Raw genomic sequence first — 26,784 nt, 5'->3', positions numbered from 1 at the left:
AGCAAATTACAAATTTTCAACTGATACCTTACAAGGTGACTTTGTACAAAGACTATTACAGTACTATATTAGGTTTGAATACAGGGTATATTCTATCATACCAACACATTTAGGTAATTATTACTATTAGTAATGCTCCTAATTAGTAAAAGCATGAAACAGGCAGTGTCATTGAAATGTAGGAACTAGATTATATATTTCCTTTTCCAGTACTGTAAGGCTTGGATATTCTATTCCAACTTGCAGATTTTCTTTTGCCAGCCAAGTTAACAAACCTTCCAAGTAGTAAGTTAAATCATGATAAATATTTCCTCCTGAAAGTTCATTTACTGTGTCAATTTTTCACATACCCTCCAAATTAGATAAAATAAGCACAAGATAATCAGCACCGATTCTTAAATACACATTCCTACCTAGAAATGCAGCTTAACTTTACATAAGATGAGCAAATGTCACATTTCAAAAGGGACAGCCTGGTATATAAGCCCTCCTGCAAAAGCCCTGATTTTTTCTTAAAAACAGGCAAATGGTCCCGTATTTTCTGTTTTCCTCTCCTCCCATCAGTAAGAATGTAAGACAGGCCATACTCGGTCAGACCAAAGGTCCATCTAGCCCAATATCCAGTCTATCAGAGGCCAATGCCAAATACCTCAGGGGGAGTGAATACAACAGGTAATCATCATGTGATCCCTCTCCTGTCATCCATTTCCAGACATACAGAGGCTAGGGATACCATTCCTACCCATCCTGGCTAATAGCCATTTATGGACCCAACCTCCATGAATCAATCTAGCTCTTTTTTGAACCCTATTAAAATCCTAATCTTCACATCATCCTCTAGCAGGGAGTTCCACAGATTGACTGTACTCTGAGTGAAGAAAAACTTCCTTTTGTTTATTTTAAACCTGCTGCCTATTAATTTCACTTGGTGACTCCCAGTTTTTATATTGTGGGTAATAACTTTTCCTTATTCACTTTTTTCCATACTAGTCATTTTATAGATCTCTATAATATCCCCCCCCTTACTGTCCTCTTTTCCAAGATGAAAAGTCCAAGTCTTTTTAATCTGTCTTCAAATGGCACCCACTCCAAACCCCTCATCATTTTTGTTGCCCTTTTCTGAACTGGCAAGTCCTGCCGTTGGCTAGCTCTCTGCTTGCCAGCAGCCTGTCCGTCAGTGGACAGTGGGGGAATGGCCCAAGGGCTAGGAGTGGGGGTGAATTTTCAAGGGTGGTGGCAGATGAAAGCTTCAGTATATATGGCTGGCTGGCCACTCCCTCATCAGTCCATCAGTGCAGCCCCGCTGTGTGCCAGCTTTCGGCCTGCAGGGTCCTGCCCGCATCCCGTTTCTAGCCAGTTCTGGCTGCTTGCTGCTCATTATGGTGGCTGGTGAGTGCGGACAGGAGCCAGCCAATTACAAGTCACCTCTGCTGCTCATCCATGGGCCCTTTACATGGTCCCCATCTCGCTCTCCTCTCTCTGCTTTGTTCCTTCACCCCCTCTCTCCAGCCCTGCTGCTCCTCTGCAATGGGGTGCATCTCACTCCTAGCACTGTGTGGAGAACCAGCCACTGGGAAGAACAATCAGCTCACTAATAGCCTGGCTGGCAGGCTCCTTCCTTCCCCCACTGCCTCTGGGTTGGCCAGCACCTCAGAAAGCTCAATACCTTCTGGCAGGGAGCACTGGCCAGGAGGAGCCAAGCCCTGCGTGTGTCAAATCCCCACACAGCCTCTCTGCCCCCCAACTAAGATCTGGAGTTGCAGGTGGGGAAAGCAGTTCCCAGACTGTTCATATGCAGATCCTGCAGGTTTCACAGCATCCCCTCAGGCACCCTCTTCCCCCCCCCCCCCCCTGCCCTCAGGGAGCTCATGGCTGCTCTGTGCCCTAGACACTCTCCCAGGTTGAGCCACCTCTCCCAGCAGTTGGCTGAAGCCCCAGCAGTCAGATTTCCTAGGCCTCAGAGCACAGGGCATCCTTAGGGCATAACCTCTTCCTGCCGGTGCTGTAGCAGGGGACAGGAAGTGGCTGAGTTATGTCAGTGGCCAGCAGCAGCCTGCAGGTGTTGTTACCATTCCACACTGCGTGGGCAGGAAGGAACAAGCTGTTTCATGCCACTGGACAGTGGGGGAGAAGAGGAAGAGATGAGCTCTGCAGAGACACAGGCCAGCTCAAACCTCCATGCCGTGGCTGGAGGCTGCTGCAGGGGATAGGGGGCTGTGACCCTGCGTGCCGTCCTACATATTTCCTTGGGAAGACACAGAACCAGATACCAAGAGGGATGGGTCCATTCTAACGAGAGTGCTGGGCAGGGAAGATCAGATCAGTGTGTGTCTGACCCCTCCCTGTGTAAACTCTAAAAAAGCCTTAAAGACAAGAAGGTACATAAAAAGAATCCAGCTATGCAGGATTTCTTTCAACGGGGTCTCAGTCAGCTTGATGTTAGTTTCAATGTTTGTACTGCATAGTTCTGATGGACTGTCATTGAACTCAGTTGAAGACAAGTGATTTGACCAGGTGTCCCATATTCAGCATAAGGAAATATGATCAGTCTAATTTTACACACACAATATAAGCTTTCCTAGCCTCCATCTTTACTATTCCTTAGGTGAGAGAAGCAGCAGAGTAAGTTAAAAAGAAGGCTACATACCTACTTTTTTTTTATCAGGGTTCCACATCCCATCACTGTGAGTGTGAGGAATGCAAGATCGGGCCTGTTATTTTCATTTCTGTTAAATTAGGCTTGTCATAAGCTGTTCTGAATTTTACTTGACTCAGTGTTCATAGAATCATAAAGCTAGAAGAGACCTCAGGAGGTCATGAAGTCCAGCCCCCCGCACAAGGCAGGACCAATGCCAACTAAATCAACCCAGCCAGTGTTGTAAGGGCATAGTTGTGTATTCTCATTTTTTATTGTATCGTGTACACACTATCAGTCCATGGGCAAGATTATCTCCTTGTGCAAATTGGCAATACCTGATTTATACTAGCTGAGGAACTTGCCCCTTTCTAAGGAATCTAAGGCTACGTCTACACTGGCATGATTTTTCACAAGAACTCTTTTGCGGAAGGAAAAGTTCTTGTGCAAAAACTCTTCCAGAAGAGAGCGTCTACATTGGCATGTGCCTTTGCACAAGAGATGTGATTTTGCGCAAGAACATCCTTGCCAATGTAGATGCTCTCTTGCACAAGAAAGCTCTGATGGCCATTTTAACCATAGGGCTTTCTTGCGCAAGAAATTCATGTTGGCTGTCTACACTGGCCTCTTGCGCAAGAACAGTTGCGCAAAAGGACTTATTCTTGAGTGGGAGCATCATAGTTCTTGCGCAAGAAGCCCTGATTTCATACATTAGAATGTTGGTGTTCTTGCGCAAGAACTTGCGGCCAGTGTAGACAGGCAGCAAGTTTTGGCGCAAAAGCCGCTGCTTTTGCGCAAGATCACACCAGCGTAGACACAATCTTAGAGTTTGTCTACACCAGTGTTCTCTCTAAGCTGCAGGACAGCACAGCTTCACGGGTGATTTATCAGCCCTGCCCAGCCAGTCAGCTCCCTGCACAGAGCCCTGAGCCTCTTACTGGGCAGGGCTTATTAATCCCCTGTGAAGCAGTGTTGCAGTGCAGCATAGAGGGAACGCTGGTCTACATTGCACTAAAAATCCCAGGGCACCAAGTCTCAAACTCCAGGTCAACTGCCTTAGCCTTGCAGGGCTGGGCCTCCTGGGCTGAAAATTGATGTGGCACTGCCCTCCAGGCTGAGCCCAAACCTCTACACTGCAAATTTTAGTCCCGCAGCCCAAGTGAGCTGACCTGGGCCAGGGTCTGGACTTTTAGTGCTAACAAAAGGATTTATTTGAGTGTCAAGTTTGCTGTGAAGTCTTCCATCACTCTGTCCATGCTCAGGTGGAATTGTCACCCCTGCTAATTCCACAATTCTGAAGTGACCCAAAGCTACACTGATTTGTGATGGGAATCTGACGGACTGAACTAAAATTCCCTTAATAAACTGATTGAACTGGGGGGGGGGGGCGGGAGGGAGGAAAGGAGAGAGTGATTTGAAAAGGAAGTGATGATCTGTAGTAATCTGATAAATTTATGGACTAAGAGAAAACATTCAAGAGAGTAAAGAAAACTGCTAAACCTGTGAGAAGTAGAACATTAGTCTGCTGAAGGTGTCTGACTTTGAAGACAGCCCAAATTCTTAAGAACCAACTTCTACCCCAAGCAGTTGATTATCCACCACAATCCCTAAATCTTTTTCTGAGTCACTGTTGTTGTTGTCAAAAGGTCTAATGCAATTCTTGGATATGTAAACAGGGGAATCTCAAGTAGGGATAGCTAGATTATTTCCCCTCTGTATCTGGAACTGGCATGTAGGGTGCTGGAATACTGTGTCCATTTGGATGTCAGTAGTTCAAGAAGAATGTTGATAAACTGTAGAGGGTTTGGAGAAGAGCCAAGAGAATGGTTAAAGAATGAGAAAATATGCCTTCTGGTGCTGTTTAGCTTAACAAATAATAAGTCAATGGGTGACTTACTGTCTATAAATACCTACATAGAGAAAAAATATTTAATAATGGGCTCATCAGTCTAGGAGAGAAAAATACAACATCATTCAGTAGCTGGAAGTTGAAGCTAGATGTTTTCAGATTGTAATAAGGCATACATTTATAATAGTGAACATAATTAACCATTGGAACCATTTACTAAGGGCTGTGGTGGAGTCTCCCTCACTGACAATTGTTATATCATAATTGGATGTTTTTCTAAAAGATATCCAGTAGGCATTATTTTGGGTGTGGTTCCATGGTGTATGTTATAGAGGAGGCAAGATGATCACAGTGATCCCATCTGGTCTTGGAGTCTACAAATATATATTGCTGGACTCGTGTCAAGATTACTTGCACAGAACATCTTGTTCTCTGTATTTGTCAGCTTTCGGGCCTATGTGAGCTTTTATGCAACCACCCAACAAGAATACTGGTTTGATTGAAGGCCCAGATTTCAGGGAGGTCTCTAGCTTGACATCTTGCTGCCCTGTTCTCAAGACACAGTCCTCCATAAGGTCACTGGCACAGCAACATTAACACACTGGCCTGACGTTAAGGTTACTTGTCTCATGTCAAAGGGCAATCTTCTTTGACACCAGTGGCTGAGTACTTCAAGCATGGGCTAGTGCAAAAGTGCTGGCCTTTGGCTTACCAACTCAGCAGAGAGAAATCTGTCTGCAAGAGACAGAGTTTATGGCAACTGGCCTCTGAGCATGACACTTACTTCCAGAAGAGCCCAAGATAACCACAAACCTCGGAGCAACATGCAAACACTTCTTCCATGCTCTCTCAATTCCTCAGTAACCTGTCCAAAAGTACATATTCTGAAGTTCGGAGAGGGAAAGAGAGGGGGAAAAACAGACAGACCCTTCATAAAACATAATTTGTAAGTTCGTGGACATGGTAAAAGAACCTGTGAAGTCCTAATATTCTCTCGTGCATGTAATAGGGCAGAAAATCATCAGCGCAAGTTTTCTGAAAAATCTGTTATTGAGACAAATCAAAGGCATGTTCTTGTGTTTGCTATGGTGATTCTGAGGTTCTTCATTTCTGGGTTTTATTTTACAGCAAGCTAGAAAACCTTATGATGTACGAGATGTTATTGAACAGTATTCTCAGGGTCATCTCAACTTGATGGTGCGAATCAAGGAGTTGCAAAGAAGGTATAGCATAAAGTTCTCTATCCTAAATTGTAAATGTCTGTGAAGCATGTTCTGATATATAGTACAGTAACCTGGGAATGAGATTTAAGGGATTATAAGTGACATGTAGGACTGCAAAATTACAGAAATACTGTTTGATGTAATTTACACTAAAGGTTTTTATTTTGATACGTTTTTAAAAAGTTGAAATCGTATAGAACCAATGATCTGAACCAACTTATTATTTGTATTGCTTTAGTGTTTACATACCCCAAACATAGATCAGTACTCCAACTATGCCGGACCCTATGCAAACACAGAATAAAAAGACAGTACTTGCCCCAAGGATCCTGTAATTTAAGAATACTTAAGATGGATACAACAAAGGAAGCCTCAGGAAGCTATGAGACATTACTGATCATCATGAAAAGTGTTGGTTGTTGCTAGAATCTATAAAATGGCTAAAGAATTAAGGCACTCAGATAGAATTGATATTTTCTTAACTTCTATGGCCAACTTTGGATCAAATGAAGTTGTTCATTTGAACTGTAAAGCAGAATGACTTTAACACGGCAACCTATTATTTAGAGAGGAAGTTTTTCAACTGAAGAAAGTGAATATTCTGTTGTTTAAAATCTGCGGAACAGTTACCTTCTGTTAACAAACAATATAATTTGTTTCTGTTTACAGACTGGACCAATCTATAGGGAAGCCATCTCTCTTTATTTCTGTCTCAGGTAAGATGATACATTTTAATTCCTGTAGTAAATGGAGACTTATCAGTTACAAGCTTGAATTGAAAAATGTCTATTGCATAAGTATATGGCTAAAAACCACAAAAATGTGTAGAACATTCAGGTACTATGGTGATATGTGATGTATCTTTTTGTATTTTACGAACATGAGAGCTAATGCATAGAGAGGGTAGTGGACTTCCCCAAGGTAGCACCATAAATCGGGAGCCTTGAGTCCTACCCCCCTGCTTTAATCATTAGACTATACTAAATAACAGTATATTTATTTATTTGTTTTGAGATATGTTTGAACATATATAGAGATCATCCAGTTGGCCTCTGACAGCTATTTGTTAATGTCATTTCCGGTTTTAAATTTTTTGAAAAAATGCAGATAAAACATTCTCTATGCACATTATCAAGGTGGTTGTAGAGCTTTCCACTGTGGAAGTTTGTTTTTTCAATGGTAATTAGAAACATAAACTAAACTTAAGAACAGCATTCTCTTGGTTTAAAGCATAACATTAAGATTGAAAGTGCCCTAGACTAAAGAGCTATTAAAAACTTGGTATGCACTATTGCTATAAAAGAAACAAATGCTACTTGTATTAAATAAAACTATCATCCTAGCAAAGGTGTTCAATTATTCTGCACTGGTGGACTAGTTAAACACACCATGTTATGGCTTAATGCTATATTATTATAACAACGTGTGTTCATTTAAAAATGTGCCTTGCTCCACAGAAAAAAGCAAAGACCGAGGGAGCAACACGATTGGTGCAAGGTTGAACAGAGTGGAAGACAAGGTAGGCCTGAATGGTCATGGATGGAGATGGTGCATTATTGTACAGCGCTGTGTTTCATAGTATTTCGGAAAAAACATAGGATTTAAAATGGAGTAACATGCCTGGCTTTTCCAAGTGAGGGACAATCATTGTAACACTGGAAGTTGTGTTTTCTTCATGATTGTTTTAACAGCACAGATGAAGAAATCAGATTTTTAATTAATCTCAGACTTTTTTGTTACTCACTTGGTTTTTGATTATTAATGGTATATATTACACATGTCTTCATGCTCTACTTCCTTCCTCCATGATAGATAAAAGGCTCTGTTCCTTTAATACTCTTATATATTACAGTCCCAAGATTTCTCTTTGATCATTGCTCTGTTGTTTATATAACTCCACCTACTATTCCTTAGAGAGAGGGGGAGCAAATGTTGTTCTGTCCTGGTTTTCATTCTTTATGACAAATGGAGTTTTTCCTTTCAAGTGACATCAAGCCTGGGGGGGAGGGGAAAGCTGTTCTATAATCACAAATTAAGTGCTTTGCTGCAGCCCTTTATTTCAATGCTAGCTACACATGATGAGCTAGACAGAAAGATAAAGACCTATGTCAAATTCAGAAATATAGAATTGTCAATTTTTTTTAAGGATTGACACAGACTTAAGCATTGATTGGAGCCTTCCCTGTCTCTCAGTAAATCTTTTTTAAGATTTGCAAGGGTTCTTTTAATATCATGATCGTTTTCACTCATTCAGTGTGCTGGTATGAGTATAACTAGAAGCACAGTTTATGAAGTATCTTGAGAAAAGAAGCTCTTACCGTAATTCTAGCAAACAAAACACCTAATCTACAGCCATTCACCAACAACTTGTTTGTTTTTCACTTAGTTCTCCGTCATACACCACTAAAATGTAAATGATTGTGCTCAGAGGATTACTTCTATGTAGTGGTGGTGTATGGTGTTTTAAAGAAAATATATGGATTAAAGAGTTAGGGTCAGAGATGGTGTGTGAAGAAGTGTGTACTACACAATGGTAAGGCAGTGTAAGGCCGCATAGGCACCCAAAGAGGTTTTGCAAATGTAAGTGCTATGCAGTGTGCTTGGAAATGATACACACAAATTCAGCCCATTTCTCAAAAATCTGGCCTTCTGCTTATCCTTGTATATCCTCGAGGTGGATTTAAAGATGTCGAACATCACAAACATTGAACAAGTCTCACCTTGGCAATTAATTTGTTACCAAAAGATTAGGTAGATTCTGGGTGGTAGTATTTGGAAACGCACAGTTAAAAGATTTTGAGTTGTAACTGGTTCAGAAAACAGAAATCCACTTTCTAAATCCAAGTATATTCAGACTGAAGCTTGCAAGCTGCAGCAACTCCTCAAAGTGCAGCTCTCTGCAGTGGATGATTTAAAAATTGTGTGTGATTTAATTATTAATCCGTTTAAGTTAACCGATCTGGATGCTTTTACTTATAAAAACATAAGAATGGTTATACTGGTTCAGCCCAACGCTCCATCTAGCCCAGGATCTTATCTTTCTACAATGGGCAAAAATCAAGTGATCCCTTCCCAGTCTCCCATGCCCAGCTTTTGACCAACAGAGGCTAGGGACACCATTCCTCGTCATCCTGGCTAGTTCTTTTTCGAGCCTTGTTATAGTTTTGGCCTTCACAACAAATTAAGTTATTAACTTGCACTAAGTTATTAAACAATACAATCCTACATATATTCATCTCCTGTTAATTTGGAGTAACATTTTCAAAAGTGTGTGAATATCAAAGGAGACTAAGTGCCATTTTCACATGTGAAGATGCTCAAAGTCACAGGTGCCTAACTCTTGTTGAAAATTAGTTTCCACTTGAGCCTTTGAAAATCTGCTCAGAGTTCTAAGTTTCATTAAAAGTCAGTAGAACGTCAGAATCTTTGTCCCAATTTCAAAAGTGACTTAGGTTTCTTAGATGCTTTTGAAAATTTTACACTGGATCTTTATTTTTTTGGCAGTATTTTCTAAGGATTCCGTTTTGTTTTGAAATCTATCTTCAGCATGTTGTTTAGCATTTCTTTAGAGAAAGGCAGAAGATGTTCTCAAATTCTTCCTGTGGCTGCAGTAAAAAATGATTTCATTATAGCTTGTATATTGACATAGATACTACTATATTCAACAGCATATTTGCATTGTCAAACTGAAATGTCTTTATTTTTTCATCTCACCACTACTTTCAGATAATTTTTTTGTACATAAGACTAGCTGTATTGATTAGATAATGTACATCTCTGAACCCATCAGATCACCTAATAAACTTCAAAGAAACTAGATCTGATACTTAAAAACAAGGCTAAAATTTGCCCCCGATCGACCAAAATTAAATAAGCAGTATTTTTATACTTCCATTACTCGACATAACAGTCATAAACTCAAGGTGTACTGATTGATAAGGATGTGCAAATAGTAATTAATTATGTAGAACAGTAATACTCTGACCTCAGTGGTTTAGGAACCAAATTAGGAATCATTGTTACCCAAAAGAGCCCCAGTAGTGTGAATTCATGGTTTCATTTACTGTATATTCAAATAATATGACAGGGGAAATATGATACTTCCTAAGTAGGGTAGATAAACACTCCATCTAATACATCTGTTTGATAGGTAACTAATATGCTTTTATATAAAGAGATTCAGACTCAGATTCTCTGTTGCACTGGAGGCAATCGCTGGTGTAGGGCTCTCGTGAAGCTGGTTATAGCTCTCTGATTCTCAGGTTGCTCCAATGGTCCTATAGCCTGTCCTCCAGCTGGACACAGAGGCTGGCTAGCTCCCACTCATGGTCTGCCCATGAGCGGGGAGTGGCATATAAGCTGGCTCTGTCCCAAATCAGGACTCCCCATGCCAAGCAATTTCTCCCTAGATAGTTTCCAGCTTCTTTGTGCCAGCAGGAAGGGTACCAAGGCAAGTTGCATCCATTTATCAGTCTCTGTCTGCAGAAGAGGTATTCGAAGTTACTACTGGCATATAGCATAATAATAGCCAAAATATCAGAGGTGAAATAATTGTCCCATTAAAGCAATGGTAAAACTCTATAGAGATCAGTGGGGCCAGGATTTCACCTAGGTAGTTTGCTTTTTCAAGTTGTCTCTTCACCTTATAGACCACTTATCTTTTTGGGTTCTTTTTAGGCCTTTTCCTGTCACTGCCGACAAAGCATTTATACTTGTCTGTAATGGTGAGACAAGCAAATCTGTTCAAGAGCTATGTTGCTTCACAAATAATAGTATGCGAAAGAAAAAAAATTGGTGTATTAATAAGTGGTTCTTATCTATAGTTAAATGTCACCATTTTTGCCAGCAGTTATCATGTATTATAGAAAAATTCTGCACTCTTGGCAAAAAATCTGAATTTTCGTGCATTTACCTTCCACCCAAAAATACATTATTTTCTAGAAATTAGGAACAGTTGGCAGGGAGAATGGTTTCCACCAGCAAAAACTACCTTGAATTTTCATATAAAACACACCTTTGTTTCCATTAAAATAAATATTTTTTTCTTCCTGTGGTGGAGTTTGGCACCTTTCATGAGATCTCTAAGGGGAAAACAAATGCCCCTTAATATTTCTGTATAAAATATCACCCATCTATCCTGTGTACTGAATGAGGAATGAATCCTAGGGAAAATAGTGTATATGATCATATGAATCATAATGCATATGCACAAGGGGGCTTGTCGCAGCATATTCACTCCCTGTCTCTTAGGAGAAGGTATGCCAGGGTGTGGACACCACCTAGTTGGCTGTTGAACCTCTGGCAATCTCTCTCTTTCTGTCAAGGAGCACCAGCCCTTGGTCCAGAGTAGTACCGCCTAAAGGCTAGCTTCCATGAGGAACAGTCCATTAACACAGGACAGCCTGGCCTGGTAGCCAAAGTCAGTAGGGGTTGTTGACCCTTTAACTCAGGGCAACACAGCTTGGTAGCCCAAGTCCATCAGCCCCTGTCTCAGGGCAGTATGGCCTAACAGCCAGAGTCAGTTGTTAGGCTTTATGGCCCTGGGATAAGGGCTATCAGCTAGAGTCCATGGGGTTTGGCAGCAACTGCCTCGGTAGGGGGACCTGGCCCCACCCTACTCTACTGGGTCCCAATCCAGGGCACTGTGAGTGGCAGAGTGGTCTGCCACTCCCTCAGCAGGGAACCCAGCCAAAACTTGCCAAGTGCATCCTCATTGGGTTACTTCCTACCAGTGCTGGTGGGTTGGCATCCATGTGGTCGCTGGGTCTTCTGGTTCCCCAGCAACTGCTTCTTCCTGTGGCTCCTCTGGGGCTGTGTACCAGCGATCTTCTGGGACTCTGGTTCACGCTATCAGGGTTGCTAGCTGGTAGAGCCCTGAGCTCCAGCTGGAGGTCCTTCTCCATCTGAGGCCCACCAAGACTGAGCTGCTTCCTGGCCTTTTATGCTGCCCTAGCATTTGGAGCATGCCCAGTCTGGGTGTGGGGGTGGGGCGAGACCTCCTCCAACCACAGAGTTTTAACCCCACCTGCTTCAGTGAGGGGTATGCACACCCCATCACAGGGCTAAATTAAAGAAAAAACAGTTAAAAAAATCACCCCAAACACTTTAAATTTTTCAGTTGTGGACAACTGAAAATACACTCTTATAATAGCATCAGGCAACCTTAACTGTAAGTGTCACTATAAGGCCTATAATAATAAGAGTTACAACTCACAATCTGATATGTATTCAGAACACATTTTAGTTTAGCTACTGTTCTGTGCTACATAAGAGTCAGAATCGAGTGCCTTGTCCTTTGAAAGATGAAGAGAAGTCAAGAACCCCATCCTGTCCATCTGTTCCTCTAACTTGCACCTCAGAGGATGTGGCTGAGTAGGAATGCAGCAAGAACAAATCAATTCATTTGCAGTGGACAGAGCTTTCTTTTTATCCTGTAACATCTGTGAATGTCCAGCCCTGCTGGCAGCCTACTCACAACCCATGAAATCTGGCTGCTGCTGGCTGGCTACCAAATGCAAAATCAAAAGCAGTTTTCCAGATCTGCACAGCTGTTTTATGTGCCACTGTTGATCAAACTGCAGAACACACTACATACCAATGGTTTAATTCTCAGAGTGCATTGAGTTTGATCCAGGACAAAGTCTGCAATACACTCAAGAACCTTAATTTGTCATGGATCCTTTCTTCTCTCCAGTGTGATTTTATTTTTTTGTTCTTATGACTGTTAAGATACATGCTGAGACTAAAATTAATATATTCCTATCCAACTACTTTCTAATTGTTATTTTAGGAATAGTATTCCCAATGTGAATTTTTCTAGTTACAGGTGGACACATTGCTTAACTTCCCATAGATATTTTAATGTCAAAATCCTAGAATATCAGTTGACCATACAGCATGGGCAAAACCTGGCAGTGCTGCATTCTGATAATCTGCTCTACCTATATGTCATAACTCCCAATGAAATCAATAAAGGTTCTGTCTGTGTATGAAGAGCAGAATATAACAATCCTTGAGAAATTAAAATAGACTTCTCCTTCATAAAATCATTGCTACAATCCATTGCTATAGTAAAATTTAGATATACAAGTCAAATTGAAAATAAATTTATCATGGGAAGTAGTTTATAATCCTTAGAAATATTTCTAAATTCTCATAATAAAAAGAATGATTTAGTGATTTATTCTGTTGTCTATTGACATGATGAAAGACAGAATTGCTCCTTAAAAGTAGAACTCTTTGAGAAGTTGTTCCTACATGTTATTACTCAACAGAGAAACATGCAGCGGTATTTTGACCTCTTGTGGTGGTGATTTGTGCTTCTGTACAAATTGGAACAGTCCTCCCATTCTCCTTCCTTGTATAGTGCACCTACTTCCCTGCAAAAGCCATGTGATTGTTAAACTTAGATTCCCTACAAAGAATCTTTTGCAACTACAGGACTCGTCTCTCAATACAATAGCTAAGTATGGAATTTATTTACATTCTGCAAGAGTAGTGGTACCTTAGTGGCCTTCTGTGTGCTCTAGGGTTGCCAGTTTTGATTGGATGTTTTCCTGGAGATTTTATCACATGACATAATCCTTCATTAAAGATTAATCTTTAATTCCTGGAGACTCCAAGCCAGTTCTGGAGAGTTGATAAACCTAGTATTGGGCTTTAAACTGAATCTGAAAATTAGTTTAAACACTGTCCTGGCTAAATTGGTTTCTATTGTGATTTGATAGCATATACTAGATGTATTAGAAACTGATTTAGTGGGAGCCATATTTAAGCATGGTTCCTTCACTCCTTCACTTTGGGTATGTCTACACTACCCCACTAATTTGAACTAGCGGGGTAATGTAGGCATACCGCACTTGCAAATGAAGCCTGGGATTTGAATTTCCCGGGCTTCATTTGCATAAGCCGGGTGCCGCCATTTTTAAATCCCGGCTAGTTCGAACCCCGTGCCGCGCGGCTACACGCGGCACGGAGTAGCTAGTTCGGATTAGGCCATTCCACGAGGAGTACAGCTAGTTCGGATTAGAAGCCTAATCTGAACTAGCTACTCCATGCCGCGTGTAGTCGCGCAGCACGGGGTTCGAACTAGCCGGGATTTAAAAATGGCGGCACCCGGCTTATGCAAATGAAGCCCGGGAAATTCAAATCCCGGGCTTCATTTGCAAGTGCGGTATGCCTACATTACCCCGCTAGTTCGAATTAGCGGGGTAGTGTAGACATACCCTTGGATCCTAAATATGGATGGAATCTAAGATCCAGTTGCTTACTGGAACTAATTTTCCTTTGCCTGGATTTTGCTGTTTGGCCCCTCATCAAATAATACCCCATTATGCAGATTTCATACCGAAATTTGGATTTTTACATCTGTTATTGTTTAAAAGCCATCTAGACTGGATAATGAATAAGTATTTCTCTAGTTATATACTGTGCGTGGTATCTAACTGATAAAATATGTAATTTGCAAGTTTTATTACATATTGATGACACATGTTTTTTTTAAAAAAAATCCTTAGTGCATCTTTGGACAAGATGTAAAATTGAAGTCCTGGATGCTTATCATCATTATAGAATGTATGTGCCCTTTCATATTAATACAGGTGTAGTAACCCCCATGTCCTGGGTAAATTTGAACACTGGTAAATTAGAGTCTTCCTAACAGATTTCACTGTGTATGAAATTTGATGCATTTTTCCTCACTTCCTGCTTTAAACTGTTTTATGTTTTTGCTGTACACTCATAAATAGCTATAGGGTTTTACTTTTACTGAAAAGTGGGAGCTGCTTTTCAGTGAAAGATGATATGTTATTCTTTATATACGTCACACAGGTGGTATAAAGTTTAATTATTGAATATTTGGAAGATATTTTTGGACACTTGAAAAAACCACATTATAGAAGTTCATAGTATTATCAACATAATCATTACCCCATGCTGTTACTGTGTACTTATAATAGTGGCACTTAAAAAAATACATTTTCTGCATGAAGCATCTCTTACATATTCAACAGCCAATGCTGTTAGGTGCTGAGCACCTTATATTAGTTTCATTGTAGTCAGTCAGCGGTCATGAGTACAGCATGTCAAATGATCAAGCCCAAATGCTAACAATATCTTCCTACTTCCAAACACAGGGCATCTATACAATTTTAAATATTAAATACAATTCCAAGAACATGGCCCATCATTCCCCACTGTTAACATAAATTCAAAACAAACAACTTTTGTTTCCTGTGCTTTGTCATTGCAAATGTGTTGCATCCTGTGAAACAATCTATTGCTGAGGAAACCCCTAGAATTATCATTCTTTGCTAAACTCTAGGTACAGATTGTCCATAATACTTCATTCAAAAGGAGGGGGATATTTTTGCTTGCTTTTTATGTTTAGAGTGTTTCATTCCTCTCTAGCATCGATGGATGGAAATTAGACACTGTACTGTAATCAGCAGTCAATGTCCCCCATCTGTTCCCTCCTGTTTTCCAGAGGTGAAAGGTTCACCCCAGCCCCCCTCCCCCCCCCCACAACCGGATACATAACGCCCTAATCAAATCATATCTTAGTTTCTTTTCCAAACTTTCTTGTTACTGAATAGTTTCTATTTTGATACTGTGCTTAGTAGGCTTATGCTCAAACTTTTGTGGTGTTTTATTCAATTCCAAGTACCAATTTCCCCTATGTAACCAAACCGATGAGCATGTATTAAAGCTGATGTTCTGTAGTATCACAAGGTACATGGTACACCATGCCACTTGTAATAAAAAAATCCAAGCATATATCCAGTGCAAAAAGATTTAGTCCATTAAAGTCAAATGTACTGTTCCCCTTGACTTAGGGGACTTGGAAGCAGGTCTTTAATCTTAACATAATGTGGTCATGATTATCCAAAATATGAATCTGCCTTGATCAGGAAGGGTGGAAAAATGTTGATATTCATATTTGTCATTGGAGTCTATGATCCCATCTTGCTGAGCAATGCGGAGGAGGGGGGGTTGTGATAATTATAAATCAAAGTATTTACCGCACCTATGGATTCTCTGTGCGCACTGATGTTGGACATTAAATGAGGTCACAGTCCATGTATGTAAATAGCAATAGGAAAAAAAATCCGGAAGAGGGAAACTGCTTCCCTTAATGTATATGATGAGATGAACCTGAGCAGAACTTGTACTGTTCATTCTATTTTAATGTTACTTGATAAGCTAATGCCACTGGTGAGTGGTATTAACAATGAGTGGACTAACAAGAGTCTCTTTCTTATTGTTGTCATTGGACACACGTATGGCAAGAAGCTATAGATATTCCTGTATCCATTTGAACATTGTCATTAATACCTTTGTCTCCATTCTTTGTAATGCCAATTCACTGACAAAGTTGGCAGCATTTGGTATTGATTCCCATATGCTTCTGTGTGGGTTTGATTCATGCCTTTAGAGTCTGCAGTGCAGAAGCACAGGAAGTAATAAGGCCCACAGGGCTAGCATGTGAAGGGGATGATATGCAGTAGGGTTTTTTTTTTCATGTGAGGTGACTGAGAGAGAAGCTAAAAAATTAATTGAGCTGTCATTTTTCTAAGCCAAATATGTTCTGACAGTGATCGTCATTAAAAAGACTACGTTTCCAAAGGTACTATACCACACACCTAATACAGTAATTTCCCATTTTAAATACAGGAGAAAACTCTAGTATCCAAGGGTATGTCTACAGTGCAAAGTTAATTAGAAATAACAGCCGTTATTTCGAATTAACTTTAATAGCATCTATACATGCAAACTGATATTTCGAAATTAATTCGAAATAGCTGAGTGCTTAATTCGAATTTGGTAAAGCTCATCCTACAAGGAGTAACTCCAAATTCGAAATAGCTATTTCGAATTAAGTGTTGTGTAGAGACTTAATTAGAAATAAGGGGCCTCTAGCCCTTCCCAGAGAGCCCTGGTGGCCACTCTGGGCACAACCAGAAAAACTTACTCTCTTCTCCCCCAGCCCCAGAGCCATTAAAGGGGTAGACCCTGGCCATAGTGCCTGTGCCAGCTTCAAGCCTGCCAGCCCAGAGCCAGCAGTGGCCACCGGGGCCCCTGACTCAGTGGCCCCAAAACATGAGCCAGCAAGCCACTGGCAGCCAGCCCTCCACTGCTCCCTAGGAGCAGTCTGCCAGCTCCCAGGATCCTGACAGGGGCCGGAGAAGGTGGGCACCTTCCTGCTCCAGGGTGGAGATCATGGACCTTATTCAGGTTTGGGGGGGATGCCCCCAATATCCATGATCTCCACACTAGATGGAGGAACATGGCCATCTATGGTAGGATAGATGCCAACCTGGCCATCAAAGGCCACATGCGAACCCAGGAGCAGGTTCACATGAAAATCAAGTTGGTCCAGCGAGACCCCCAACCCTGAGCCCTGTGCTTCCCCTCCCCATTCTTTCTCTTACTTTCTCCTTCCAGCTCCCTCCTCCCCTCTCCCACTCTCTCTCTTCCCCTTTCCCACCTCCTTTCCCCAGTCTTCCCAGAGGTTCATTCCCCTGCCCCCGTTTTGTTCAATAAACCCAGTTTCTATTTTTGAACATACGTGTCTTTTGTTTGACATCAGGAAGGGGGCTAAGGAGGGGTAAGTGGAAGGACATGAGGGAGGAATGGGGCATGAGCCCCGAGTGGTAAGGATCGGGGTGGCTCTGAGGTCTCCTCGGGGTGGACGCTCTCCCGCAGGGCCTCCTGGATCCTGACAGCCCCCCGATGAACCCCTCAGATGGCAGCCTGCAGCAAGTGCAGCCAGGATGATAGCAACAACCCCACGAGACGCACCGGCGTGCCCAGGGGCAGCTCTGGCTCCATGTGACCGAGTGCTGTGGTGTCCCGAGTGCGGGCACTCAGGGCAGTCCAAGACAGGACGGCTTTGCTGTCCCTCATCAAGGACAAGCAACCGGGGAACCCTGAGAACTGTCTGTCCGGGGTGGGGGTAGGGTCCCTTTAAGCATGGAGCTCAGTTAACCTCAGGCAGCAGCCCCACACACTAAGTCCTAACCAGCCCTGCTGGCACTGGTTCTGGCCAGCCTTACCTTCGATTCAGGGTCCACTCAGTGTGGACGTGCTATTTTGAAATAATAAAACGCTATTTTGAAATAGTTTTTGTGAATTAAGTATTTCAAATTAAGTTAACTTGAATTAACGCTGTGGTGTAGACATACCCTTAGATGTTTCTCAAGCTGTTGGCAAATGCTGGTTTTAATACTGACAACTGTACACCTGAAAAGAGTCCTTAACATATTGCTCATCTTTCCGTTTTCCTTGAAATGTCTGCCTTCCTTAAGTCATGACTATTCACAGTGCTTTTTCAGTGTGCAGCAGCACAGCAACCTGTACTCTTTTGGGGATTGTTACTCTACTTCCTGCTGTACCATAAATAGCAGCACATCCTTAAAAGGCAAGTATTTTGAACCTGCCAGGAAAATGAAGACTGTCTTTCACACTGGTATACAGCAACAGCAGAACAAACGTTAAAAGTTATTTTTTATTGAATATTAAGGCTGAAAAGTTAATGTGAATAGTATAATTACAAATTTTTCAAAATGTCATGCCTTTTATTTTCCTGACCAGAAAAGTGCGCCACAGAAGGAGATGTTCAGCATTTTGCAGGTTGAATCTATATTTGTACTATCCAGTTCAGGCAGATATTAAATTTTGGCATTATGCAGAGATAGATCTGACAATATACAGTCTTCTGGATGCTCAGAAATATAACTAAAAATGATCTGTTTGGAAATTAAATTTAGAAAGATCTATCCAATCAATAATACAGATATAATTACTAGCAAATAATGACTTATCAACTCTACAATTTTTTTTTGCAACTATACATGTGATGGATAATGAAGATTTAAAATAAATATAAAGTTGTGGAAGAGATTAATCACTACCCATTCAGACCCTTTTCTCTGTTCAGAGTAGGAATGTTAAATGTAGATTAATTTACTAATCAAATAGTCAATGGGATTTCCATCAACTATTTGATTAGTCTAGAAGGGTGCTACAGTTCAAAAGCACAGGGCTTTTTTTTTAAATGTTCAAGAGCCCCTCTTGTACATTTTAAAGGTTGAGATGCTTCAGAGAGCACAGGGCCAGCAGGGGAATCACTAGCTCCTGCTCCATCACCCTCCCCCCCACCCCTGCCCTCGCTGCCTCTCTCTGATAGAGACAGCAAGTGTGTGTGTAGGGAAGCAACTAGTCGCATCACTAGTCAACTATCCCATAAGCTTATGCTTATCGGGTAGTTGACTAGTCCCTTATACCGAATCTCTGAACTAGTAATGTAAGAGCAAGGTAGCTGGTTTGGTGCTGTATTATGGGATGTGAGATACCTTTTTTCTATAAACAGAATTGAAACCACATCTCCCTTTCACATAAAATTTGCAAACAACTCCAAGCTCAGAGGAGTTGCAAGCACTTTGGAGGACAGGATGAGAATTCAAAATGATGTTCATAAATTAGAGAATTGGTCTGAAATCAGCAAGAAGAAATTCAATAAAGACAAGTGAAAAGTTCTGCAATTAAGAAGGAAAAATCAAACACACTGCTATAAAATGGGACATAACTGGTTAGGTGGTAGGTAGTACTGCAGAAAAGAATGTGGAGGTTACAGTGAGCCCTCGCTACTTCGCGGTTCGACCATCGCGGATTCACGACTTCGCGGACTTTTTTCATTACATTATGTATATACGTGAATCCGCGATGGTCAAACCGCGAAGTAGCGAGGGCTCGCTGTATACATGTTAAATATGGTGTCCCTACTTCGCGGATTTTCAACTATCGCGGTCGGGTTTGGAACCTATCTACCGCGATAAACGAGGGTTCACTGTATAGTGGATCACAAATGGAATGTGGGTCAACAGTGTGATGCAATGATAAAAAAACACTAATAGCATTCTGGGGTGTATAATGTAAGACATGGGAGATAATTGCCCTGCTTTACTCAGCACTGGTGAGGTCTCAGTGGGAGTACTGTGTCCGATTCTGACTTTAAGAAAGATGTGGATGAATTTGAGAGTGCAGAGGAGAAAAACAAAAATGAAAAGCGTAGAAAATCTGAACATATGAAGAAAGTTTTCTATAAAAGAGTATGTTTAGTTTCAGGTGATAAAATTGTTTTCCATGTCTGCACAATGGGCCCGCAATAACTAAGTGAAGCCGGTAGGTCCTACTGCAGTACAAATAAAAAAGATCAATAGTTTAATTTTGATTCTATTAAATTAATGTTATTTTCACTAGTACTTCATTATAAGTTGTGTACCTGGGTCACAAAAGCCAATATTGCCAAGTCTCACAATGTTTGGTGTTTTTTCTTAAAGCCTGAGGGCTCTTAGAGTCATGGGATTATGTGAGGCCCTCAGTTTTCATGTTAAAACAAAGCAAAAATGAAATCCTATTCTCATTGAAGTTAATGGGATTTTTGTCATTTCTGTGAGGTACCAGGTTTTCATCGCCAGTTTCTGGCTCTCATGGTTGCATAGAAAAGATGGAAAATGTGATTCAAATCTACCCTGACCCATCAAAACCCAGAAAGCAAATAACAAATACAAAATGTATTTTTTTAAAAGCATGGTTTTAAGCCAGCTGTGATTTCTGGGGTCCTGACTCATGATTTTTGAATGTTTGGGACTAGCAATAATGAATGAGTTTTTATGTACAGGATTAACGTTCTGTTCCTTGTGATTCAAATATCTGTGGAGAAAAGGAGCAACTACCCCAAGGACTGTCTATTCAACAGGGCCCAGGGCTCCCAGCTGACGGTACTGTGGCAATTGTTAGAGCTCTGAGCCCTTTAAATTGTTTCCAGAGCCCCAGGCAGCACACTTTGGATGGTGCTAAGGGCTGGTTGGGAAGGTACAGCACAGTCAGGTGACACTGAAGTCTGGCTGCCCCAGCCCTGCTTCTTCTACCCGAGGCCCCACCCCTTCCAGGAGCATGGAGCTGGCTCTTCCCACCGTGCCCAGGGTGGGAATTATGTTAGAGAGAGAGAGAGAGAGAGAGAGAGAGTGTGTGTGTGTGTGTGTTTAACTCATAAAAACCAAAATGTGAAGGAGAAACCATCAGGAGTTTATCAGCTGATCAAATAAATAATCCAATAAACAGACTTTAAATTAACTACTATTTTGGGGATCTTGTTGTGTTTATATTTGAGTAGGTATGTGAGTGGACATAAGGTCTGCAAATCGAGGTGACTGATCTTCCGTTAAACCGCACAAATCCTGTTTTGTCTAGCATTTCAAAGATAAACCGATGATGAAAGCAAGATCTGAAACTCAGCCCACACCATTCTTATGTGTATGCTGTTTACGTCTGATGTGGTGTGGAAATGCACAGTGACTATGCAGACAGAGCACGTGGTGGAGTTGTCTGGAGTAGATACCCTACAGGAAAGAAAATGGGAAAAGTGTTATAAAAAAAACCCAGGAAGGCTTCTTCTCTCAAATCTAGATAAAATCAAACATAAGAGTCTCTTTTAGCTTTATTTATTTTTATAGTATTAAATTGTTGTTGATAAAAAATCAATACATATTTTAAAATAATGGACTAAATTCAACTCCGGTGTAAGAAGGTGCAGCTGCAGGGAAATTAGATGATCTGGACTGAGTTGGCCTAATGTTCTTGTTTATTTACAAAAAAAAACCACATTAGAATTAAAATCTTTGATCCTTATTTTAATTTGAAATGGGTATCAGGGAGAAAAAGTGCATTAAAATCAAGAGGAATCATTTTAGCTTAGATTCTTTTTGGCTGCATTAAAAGTGCAGACAAAAGGAAAATATTTCTCTCCTGTATTCTGCTGTGTCAGCTAACTCCATTGAGACTAGAAAAACAGGGGGTTTCAGCTCCTACAGTGCAACTGCTCCCCCATTCAGGCTGAGGTGGGGAACGGATGGAGTCTTAACGCCAGGAATAGGGCTGTTGCAGAGTTTATCACACTTAGGGATCAGGAAGGCAACAAAGGGTCATAATCTGCTTTCATCAAAGCTCCCGAGTACACATAAAAACACACTGCCCCATTCACAGAGCTTGTGCCAAAACCACAGTTTATCGTTGTGTGTGCAAATCAAAGACGTGTATTAATTTATACAAATATGACACAATGTAGTCAGAATGGCTTCACCAACGCCCTTATTTCACAAACTAAGATATGAGCTTCTGGCTGTTCCATAAACTGATTTTATTACTTGGCGGGGATGGAACTATGTGAGAAGTAGCAATTCGTTGCTGTTTGTTTTTTGTAATACAATAGTAGCTAAAAGAGCTCACCCAAAATTAGGGCCCTCTGTGCACAGTGATGTACACATACATAGCAGGAGAGAGTCTCTGCCCTATTAGTCTTACAGTCTAAATATATAGGACCAAAACGAGTGGGAGAGAGGATGTCTTATCACCTCCATTTTACAGAGAGGAAACTAAGGCACAGGGGGATCAAATTACTTGCCCGAGGTTACACTGGAAGTCTGGTTGAGCCAGGAATTTAACTTGAATTATCTGAATCCCAACCCAGTGCCTTAACTACAAACCATCCTTCCTCTCACTTCGTTCTATACTTCTTCATAAAGCCTCTTCAGCCTCCTATGATGATATTGATCAGTGAGGACAGGGGCGTAACAGAGTTCCATTAATTTTAAAAAATATTCAGCACCTGAGAAGGGTTTCTAAAAACACAGAACAATCCACTCCAGCCAATATAAACATACTGAAACTATGTTATATATAAGAGCTTTTAAACCATGTGGGAACTGGCCTTCAAGCACAGTTCCCCCACAGTCATATAGGGGACTGGATAAGCTGGAGTAAAGGTGTTATATATATGTTTTTTAAAACGCTTTTTAAATATTTAAGCAGAGAGTAAGGGTGTTACTATTAAAAAGTCTTGGACCCAGTAATGTTAGCTACTGACCCTTGTACGACATCCATTACTCTTGCTTTTCTCTGTTCTCATTCTCTCTCTGTCTGTCTCTGTCTCTCTCTCTCTCTCTGGGTATGTCTACACTACAAAGTTTTGTCAGAAAAATGGTCGTTTTCCTGACAAAACCTGAGTTACGTCCACAATGCAATCAGGTTATTTCTAAAGTAAATTGAAAGAACAGAGAGGTTTTTCTGGCATTGGTACTCCTCTTTCTATGAGGAAGAAGCCTTTTTCCGAAGAGCTTTTTTGGAAAAAGGCGTGTGTGGATGGGAAGGAGGGTTTTCTTTAGAAAGAAGAGGCCTCCAGGAAAGAACACAGGTGCCCTGGTGGACACTCCGTCCATACTAATAACAACTCTGTAGTTCCTGTCTCCTGCCAGCTCTTAAAGCTGCAGGCACTCTGGACAAGTCTTGTGGCAGGAAGCTGGCCTGAAAGCAGTGCTCCGACTGCGCGGCTAGCTCTCCCTGCCACAGGCCTTGCCACCCATAGCGGAGCCACAAGCCCCCAGTAACCCTCCTGGATCGCACAGGGAGTAGCCCCAGGGGTTCCAGGACCCACCCAGGGGGACCAAGAGGCAGGCACCCTCCTGGTCCGGAGCGGAGATCAAGCTGTGGCATGAGGAGGAGACATTGCAGGATCTCCGCTCCAAGCTCCACAACGCTGAGATCTTTGAGCACATGGCTGAGTCCCTGGCAGAGCGCAAACACTCACCCTGGACCTTGGAACAGGTCCGGAGTAAGGTAAAGGAGCTCCACCAGGGATACGTCAGGGCCAGAAAGCGCAGCTTGCGCTCAAGGGCTGGACCCTACACCTGCCCCTATTACCAGGAGCTCCACTAGATCCTGGGGGATGGGGAAACGTTTTCCCCATCCACCGTGGTGGACTCTGGCCTCGAGACCCCCGCCATCGCCTGACTGGAGGGCATGGAGGAGGAGACAGGCACCGTCACCCTGTCTCTGAAGCCAATGCCTGTCAGCCAGGCCTCGTCTGATGCTGGGGAGGGATCTTCAGGTGAGTGCTCTCAGTTTGTCACACACATTGGACGGGGGAGGTGGGCACACTGGGGCGGAGGGTGAGTATCACTCAGGCTGAACATTGTGCTGCAGTCCGTGCATGTGGAACTATTAAATTGCGGGGTCCAGGTGTCAGGTATAAGGCTTCCTAAGCCATGGCATCGGGGTAAGCCACGTCCCCCATGATGCACAATGGCATCTGCATGTCCCCAACTGCTAGTTCATGGTGGGGGAAGAATGTCCCTGCCTCCACTTTCCGTACAGGCTAGAGTTCCGAAGCACTCAGGCATCGTGTGCCCTGCCTGACCACCCAACAAAAATGTCCGTGAACTGTCCATGGTGGTCGACCAGGGCCTGCAGCACCATGGAGAAGTAGCCATTCCTATTAATATACTGGGCCACTCGATGCTCTGGTGTATTGATCGGTATGTGGGTCCCGTCTATGGCTCCAGTGCAGTTCTGGAACCCCAGGGCAACAAATCCAGCCACGCTCGGGTCCAGGTCTCTCAGACGGATGACCCTCTGCAGCAGAGTCGAGTTGATGGCCCTTACAACCTGCAGAAGGAGATAAAGAAACACACAAAACTGAGAATGAGAGAGGGAGTGCCTGAGCCCTTGGGAGGTGCCTGCCCTCCTCTTCTTCCCTCCCCTTCCCCAAACACCCCAGGAGCCACACCCCCTAGGCAATCCTCCCAGCAGCAGGCCTGTGTGAGGGCGGGACGGCACAACCCCATAAGGACGGGGCTTTCCCCCCACCCCCATTTCCCAGCCCCGAATCCCCCTTTCCCGAGGGAGCCCCTTTTCCAGGACTTCCCCCTCCCCTCGCAGGGACTGCAGGCCCAGAGTGCCTTACCTCCATGAGGAGGGCCCCGATGGTGGACTTCCCCTCGCCAAACTGGTTGCCAGTGACTCTCTTCCCTCACACTCAGCTCAAACTGCACTGCTTTGGCTAAACCACTAAACTAAATGTGGGTAGCATACAAGAGTGTGCGAGAGGCTGAGATTCTCAGCTTGGCTGATCTGAATATTTGTGGACTGATCCAAGATATTGACATACAAATCCAGCTACATCAGACATCCCAAATTGAATTGAAGGGTGGAACTCTTGAATATTTGAGGGTTTGTGATCAGGTGATAGAGGCAGGAGAAAATAAATCCGTTGCATTTCACCTGGATGAAGGGGGAAAATCCCAGTTAAATTAAAGAAGCTACATTAAATACCAAAAAAAAAAGCAGTAGTTCTCCATAGTGGGTCACCCTAATTTCTGTGTATATGCACTGGATATACAATGTAGGTTTAAATGTGGAGATACAACTAAGAAAATGATCGACATATCAGGCTTTGAAATAGAGACCTTTATTGTGGCCTTTTTTAAAAAGAGAAGTTGGGATAAATCCAGGAAAATTGTATGTGAGTTAAACCCAAAACAAATAACTTTTTTTCTCAAACCCTTTTAGATGTATTATCAATGAGGAACACAGGCTATCTGTCAGTCAGTCATGAGACTGCTACAGCAATAAAAACTCACCCTTTTACTACACATACATAGCTGTTGTTTACAAATGCTTAACTGATTTTAATGACTAAAAGATTGGCTTGTCTCTTCCCAACCCCCCACCACAGCTGGTGGATGGGTGCAGGGTGGGAAAGACTCTGATGACACAAATGCTATTGCACAGTGCCATGAAAACTTTAAATAAATTAGGTTTCAAGCAAATTCTGTGTATATAGTCTACTGACTGCCTACATATGTATTATTACATACACAAAAACTATTTATTAAGCAATTAATATTGAGATTGCAAAGTTAAGCACTTGAAAGTTAGGAATTGACAGAATTAAGGTTACCTGTGCAACTTAATATGGTACACTTTTGCATGTGTGTGATGGTAATTTTTAATTACGTGAGCACACATAGGTTTTCCCTAAAGAATTCATGCCTCTTATAAAAGCACAGACTGGACCTGCTTTGGGAGTGTATGAGGATATTGACTGATGTCTATACAACCCCAGTTCATTTGTTACCGAAATTGAAGCAGTGACATTTAGCAACATATTGAATAATGAGGAGAAAACAAATGTTTAATAGTTGTATTTTAAGCCAGTGTTGTCCATTCTGTGCTAGGGTTTCCAGATACCTTCACAAAAAATCCCAAACAGTCAGGGAAAAATTGGTTGAAAAAAAAAGAGGTTGCTGCGTCTTTAAATTACCACGCTCCTTGCTCTCCCTGCTCTCGCAAATGCCTCCAGCCCTCTTTTTGAGAAAAAAAAGTCCGCTGCACCTTTAAATTAACACCCTCGCCCTTCCCTTCCCTCCCTCCCCCCACCCTTGCAGATGACACCGGCCATCCGTCCGAGGAAAACAGAAAATACCGGACATTTTACATGTCAGTTATTGTCTGTTTTTTTATTGAACGGAAGGCCAAAATACCGAACTGTCCAGGCAAAAACCGGACACCTGGCAACCCTATTCCGTGCACTTGCCCCTAGGCCCAGTCTCCCTCTCTGATATTAGTCTCTTCTCCCCATCCTGTCCCTGGTTTCTTATCCTAATCTCCCTTTCTCCCCCTCTTCCTTTTCGCCAGTGGCTTCTTCTCCCATTTTCTTTGACTCCCCATACCTCGGTGACACAGCACTTGCCCCCTGTGCTCATGTAGCTTCCCTCCTCTGTGCTGCCTGGGTCCAGCAAAGGGGTGAGGTGCATCACTGAAGAGCACAGGCTTTTTGTTCTCAGCTCAGATGTCGGACCTGAATGGGGCCTAGACTGGCCCCACCCACAGGAGCCCAGAGCTGCAATTTCAGGGAAAATCCTGCTCAACCTTGGGCTGGAGTATGCCCAGTGCAGATGAAATCCACAAACGATTTTTAACTGCAAAGGTTTAGCAATTCTGTACTGAGCATGTGCATACTGTGATCCACACACACACACCCCACCCCGCCCAAGAAAGCTTATAATCTGACCAAATTTGAGTGGATTTTCAGAGACATGAACAGATATACCCTGACACACAAATTGCTCCTATGCCAAATTTCAAGTCCACAACCCATGGGTGCATAAGATGTTTTTTAAAAAAAGTTTGCCCATAATTCTTTAACGTGACAAAACATAATATTTTTCCCTAGTTTCTTT

General features: G+C 42.2%; 1 protein-coding gene across 2 annotated transcripts in view; it reads left to right on the top strand.

Moving 5' to 3' along the window:
- KCNQ1 (potassium voltage-gated channel subfamily Q member 1) overlaps positions 1–26,784 on the top strand; it is a 580,522-nt gene that overhangs the window by 414,104 nt on the left and 139,634 nt on the right. For both annotated transcript variants that reach the window (XM_075928134.2, XM_006134905.5), the window contains 3 exons: positions 5,613–5,707; positions 6,377–6,423; positions 7,165–7,226. In XM_075928134.2, the coding sequence (XP_075784249.1) occupies positions 5,613–5,707; positions 6,377–6,423; positions 7,165–7,226 (204 nt within the window). The remainder of the gene's footprint in view (positions 1–5,612; positions 5,708–6,376; positions 6,424–7,164; positions 7,227–26,784) is intronic.

Source organism: Pelodiscus sinensis, chromosome 5, assembly GCF_052426305.1.
Source record: "Pelodiscus sinensis isolate ZL-2025 chromosome 5, ASM5242630v1, whole genome shotgun sequence".
Lineage (NCBI taxonomy): Eukaryota > Metazoa > Chordata > Testudines > Trionychidae > Pelodiscus > Pelodiscus sinensis.
This window is presented reverse-complemented; position numbering and strand designations above follow the sequence as displayed.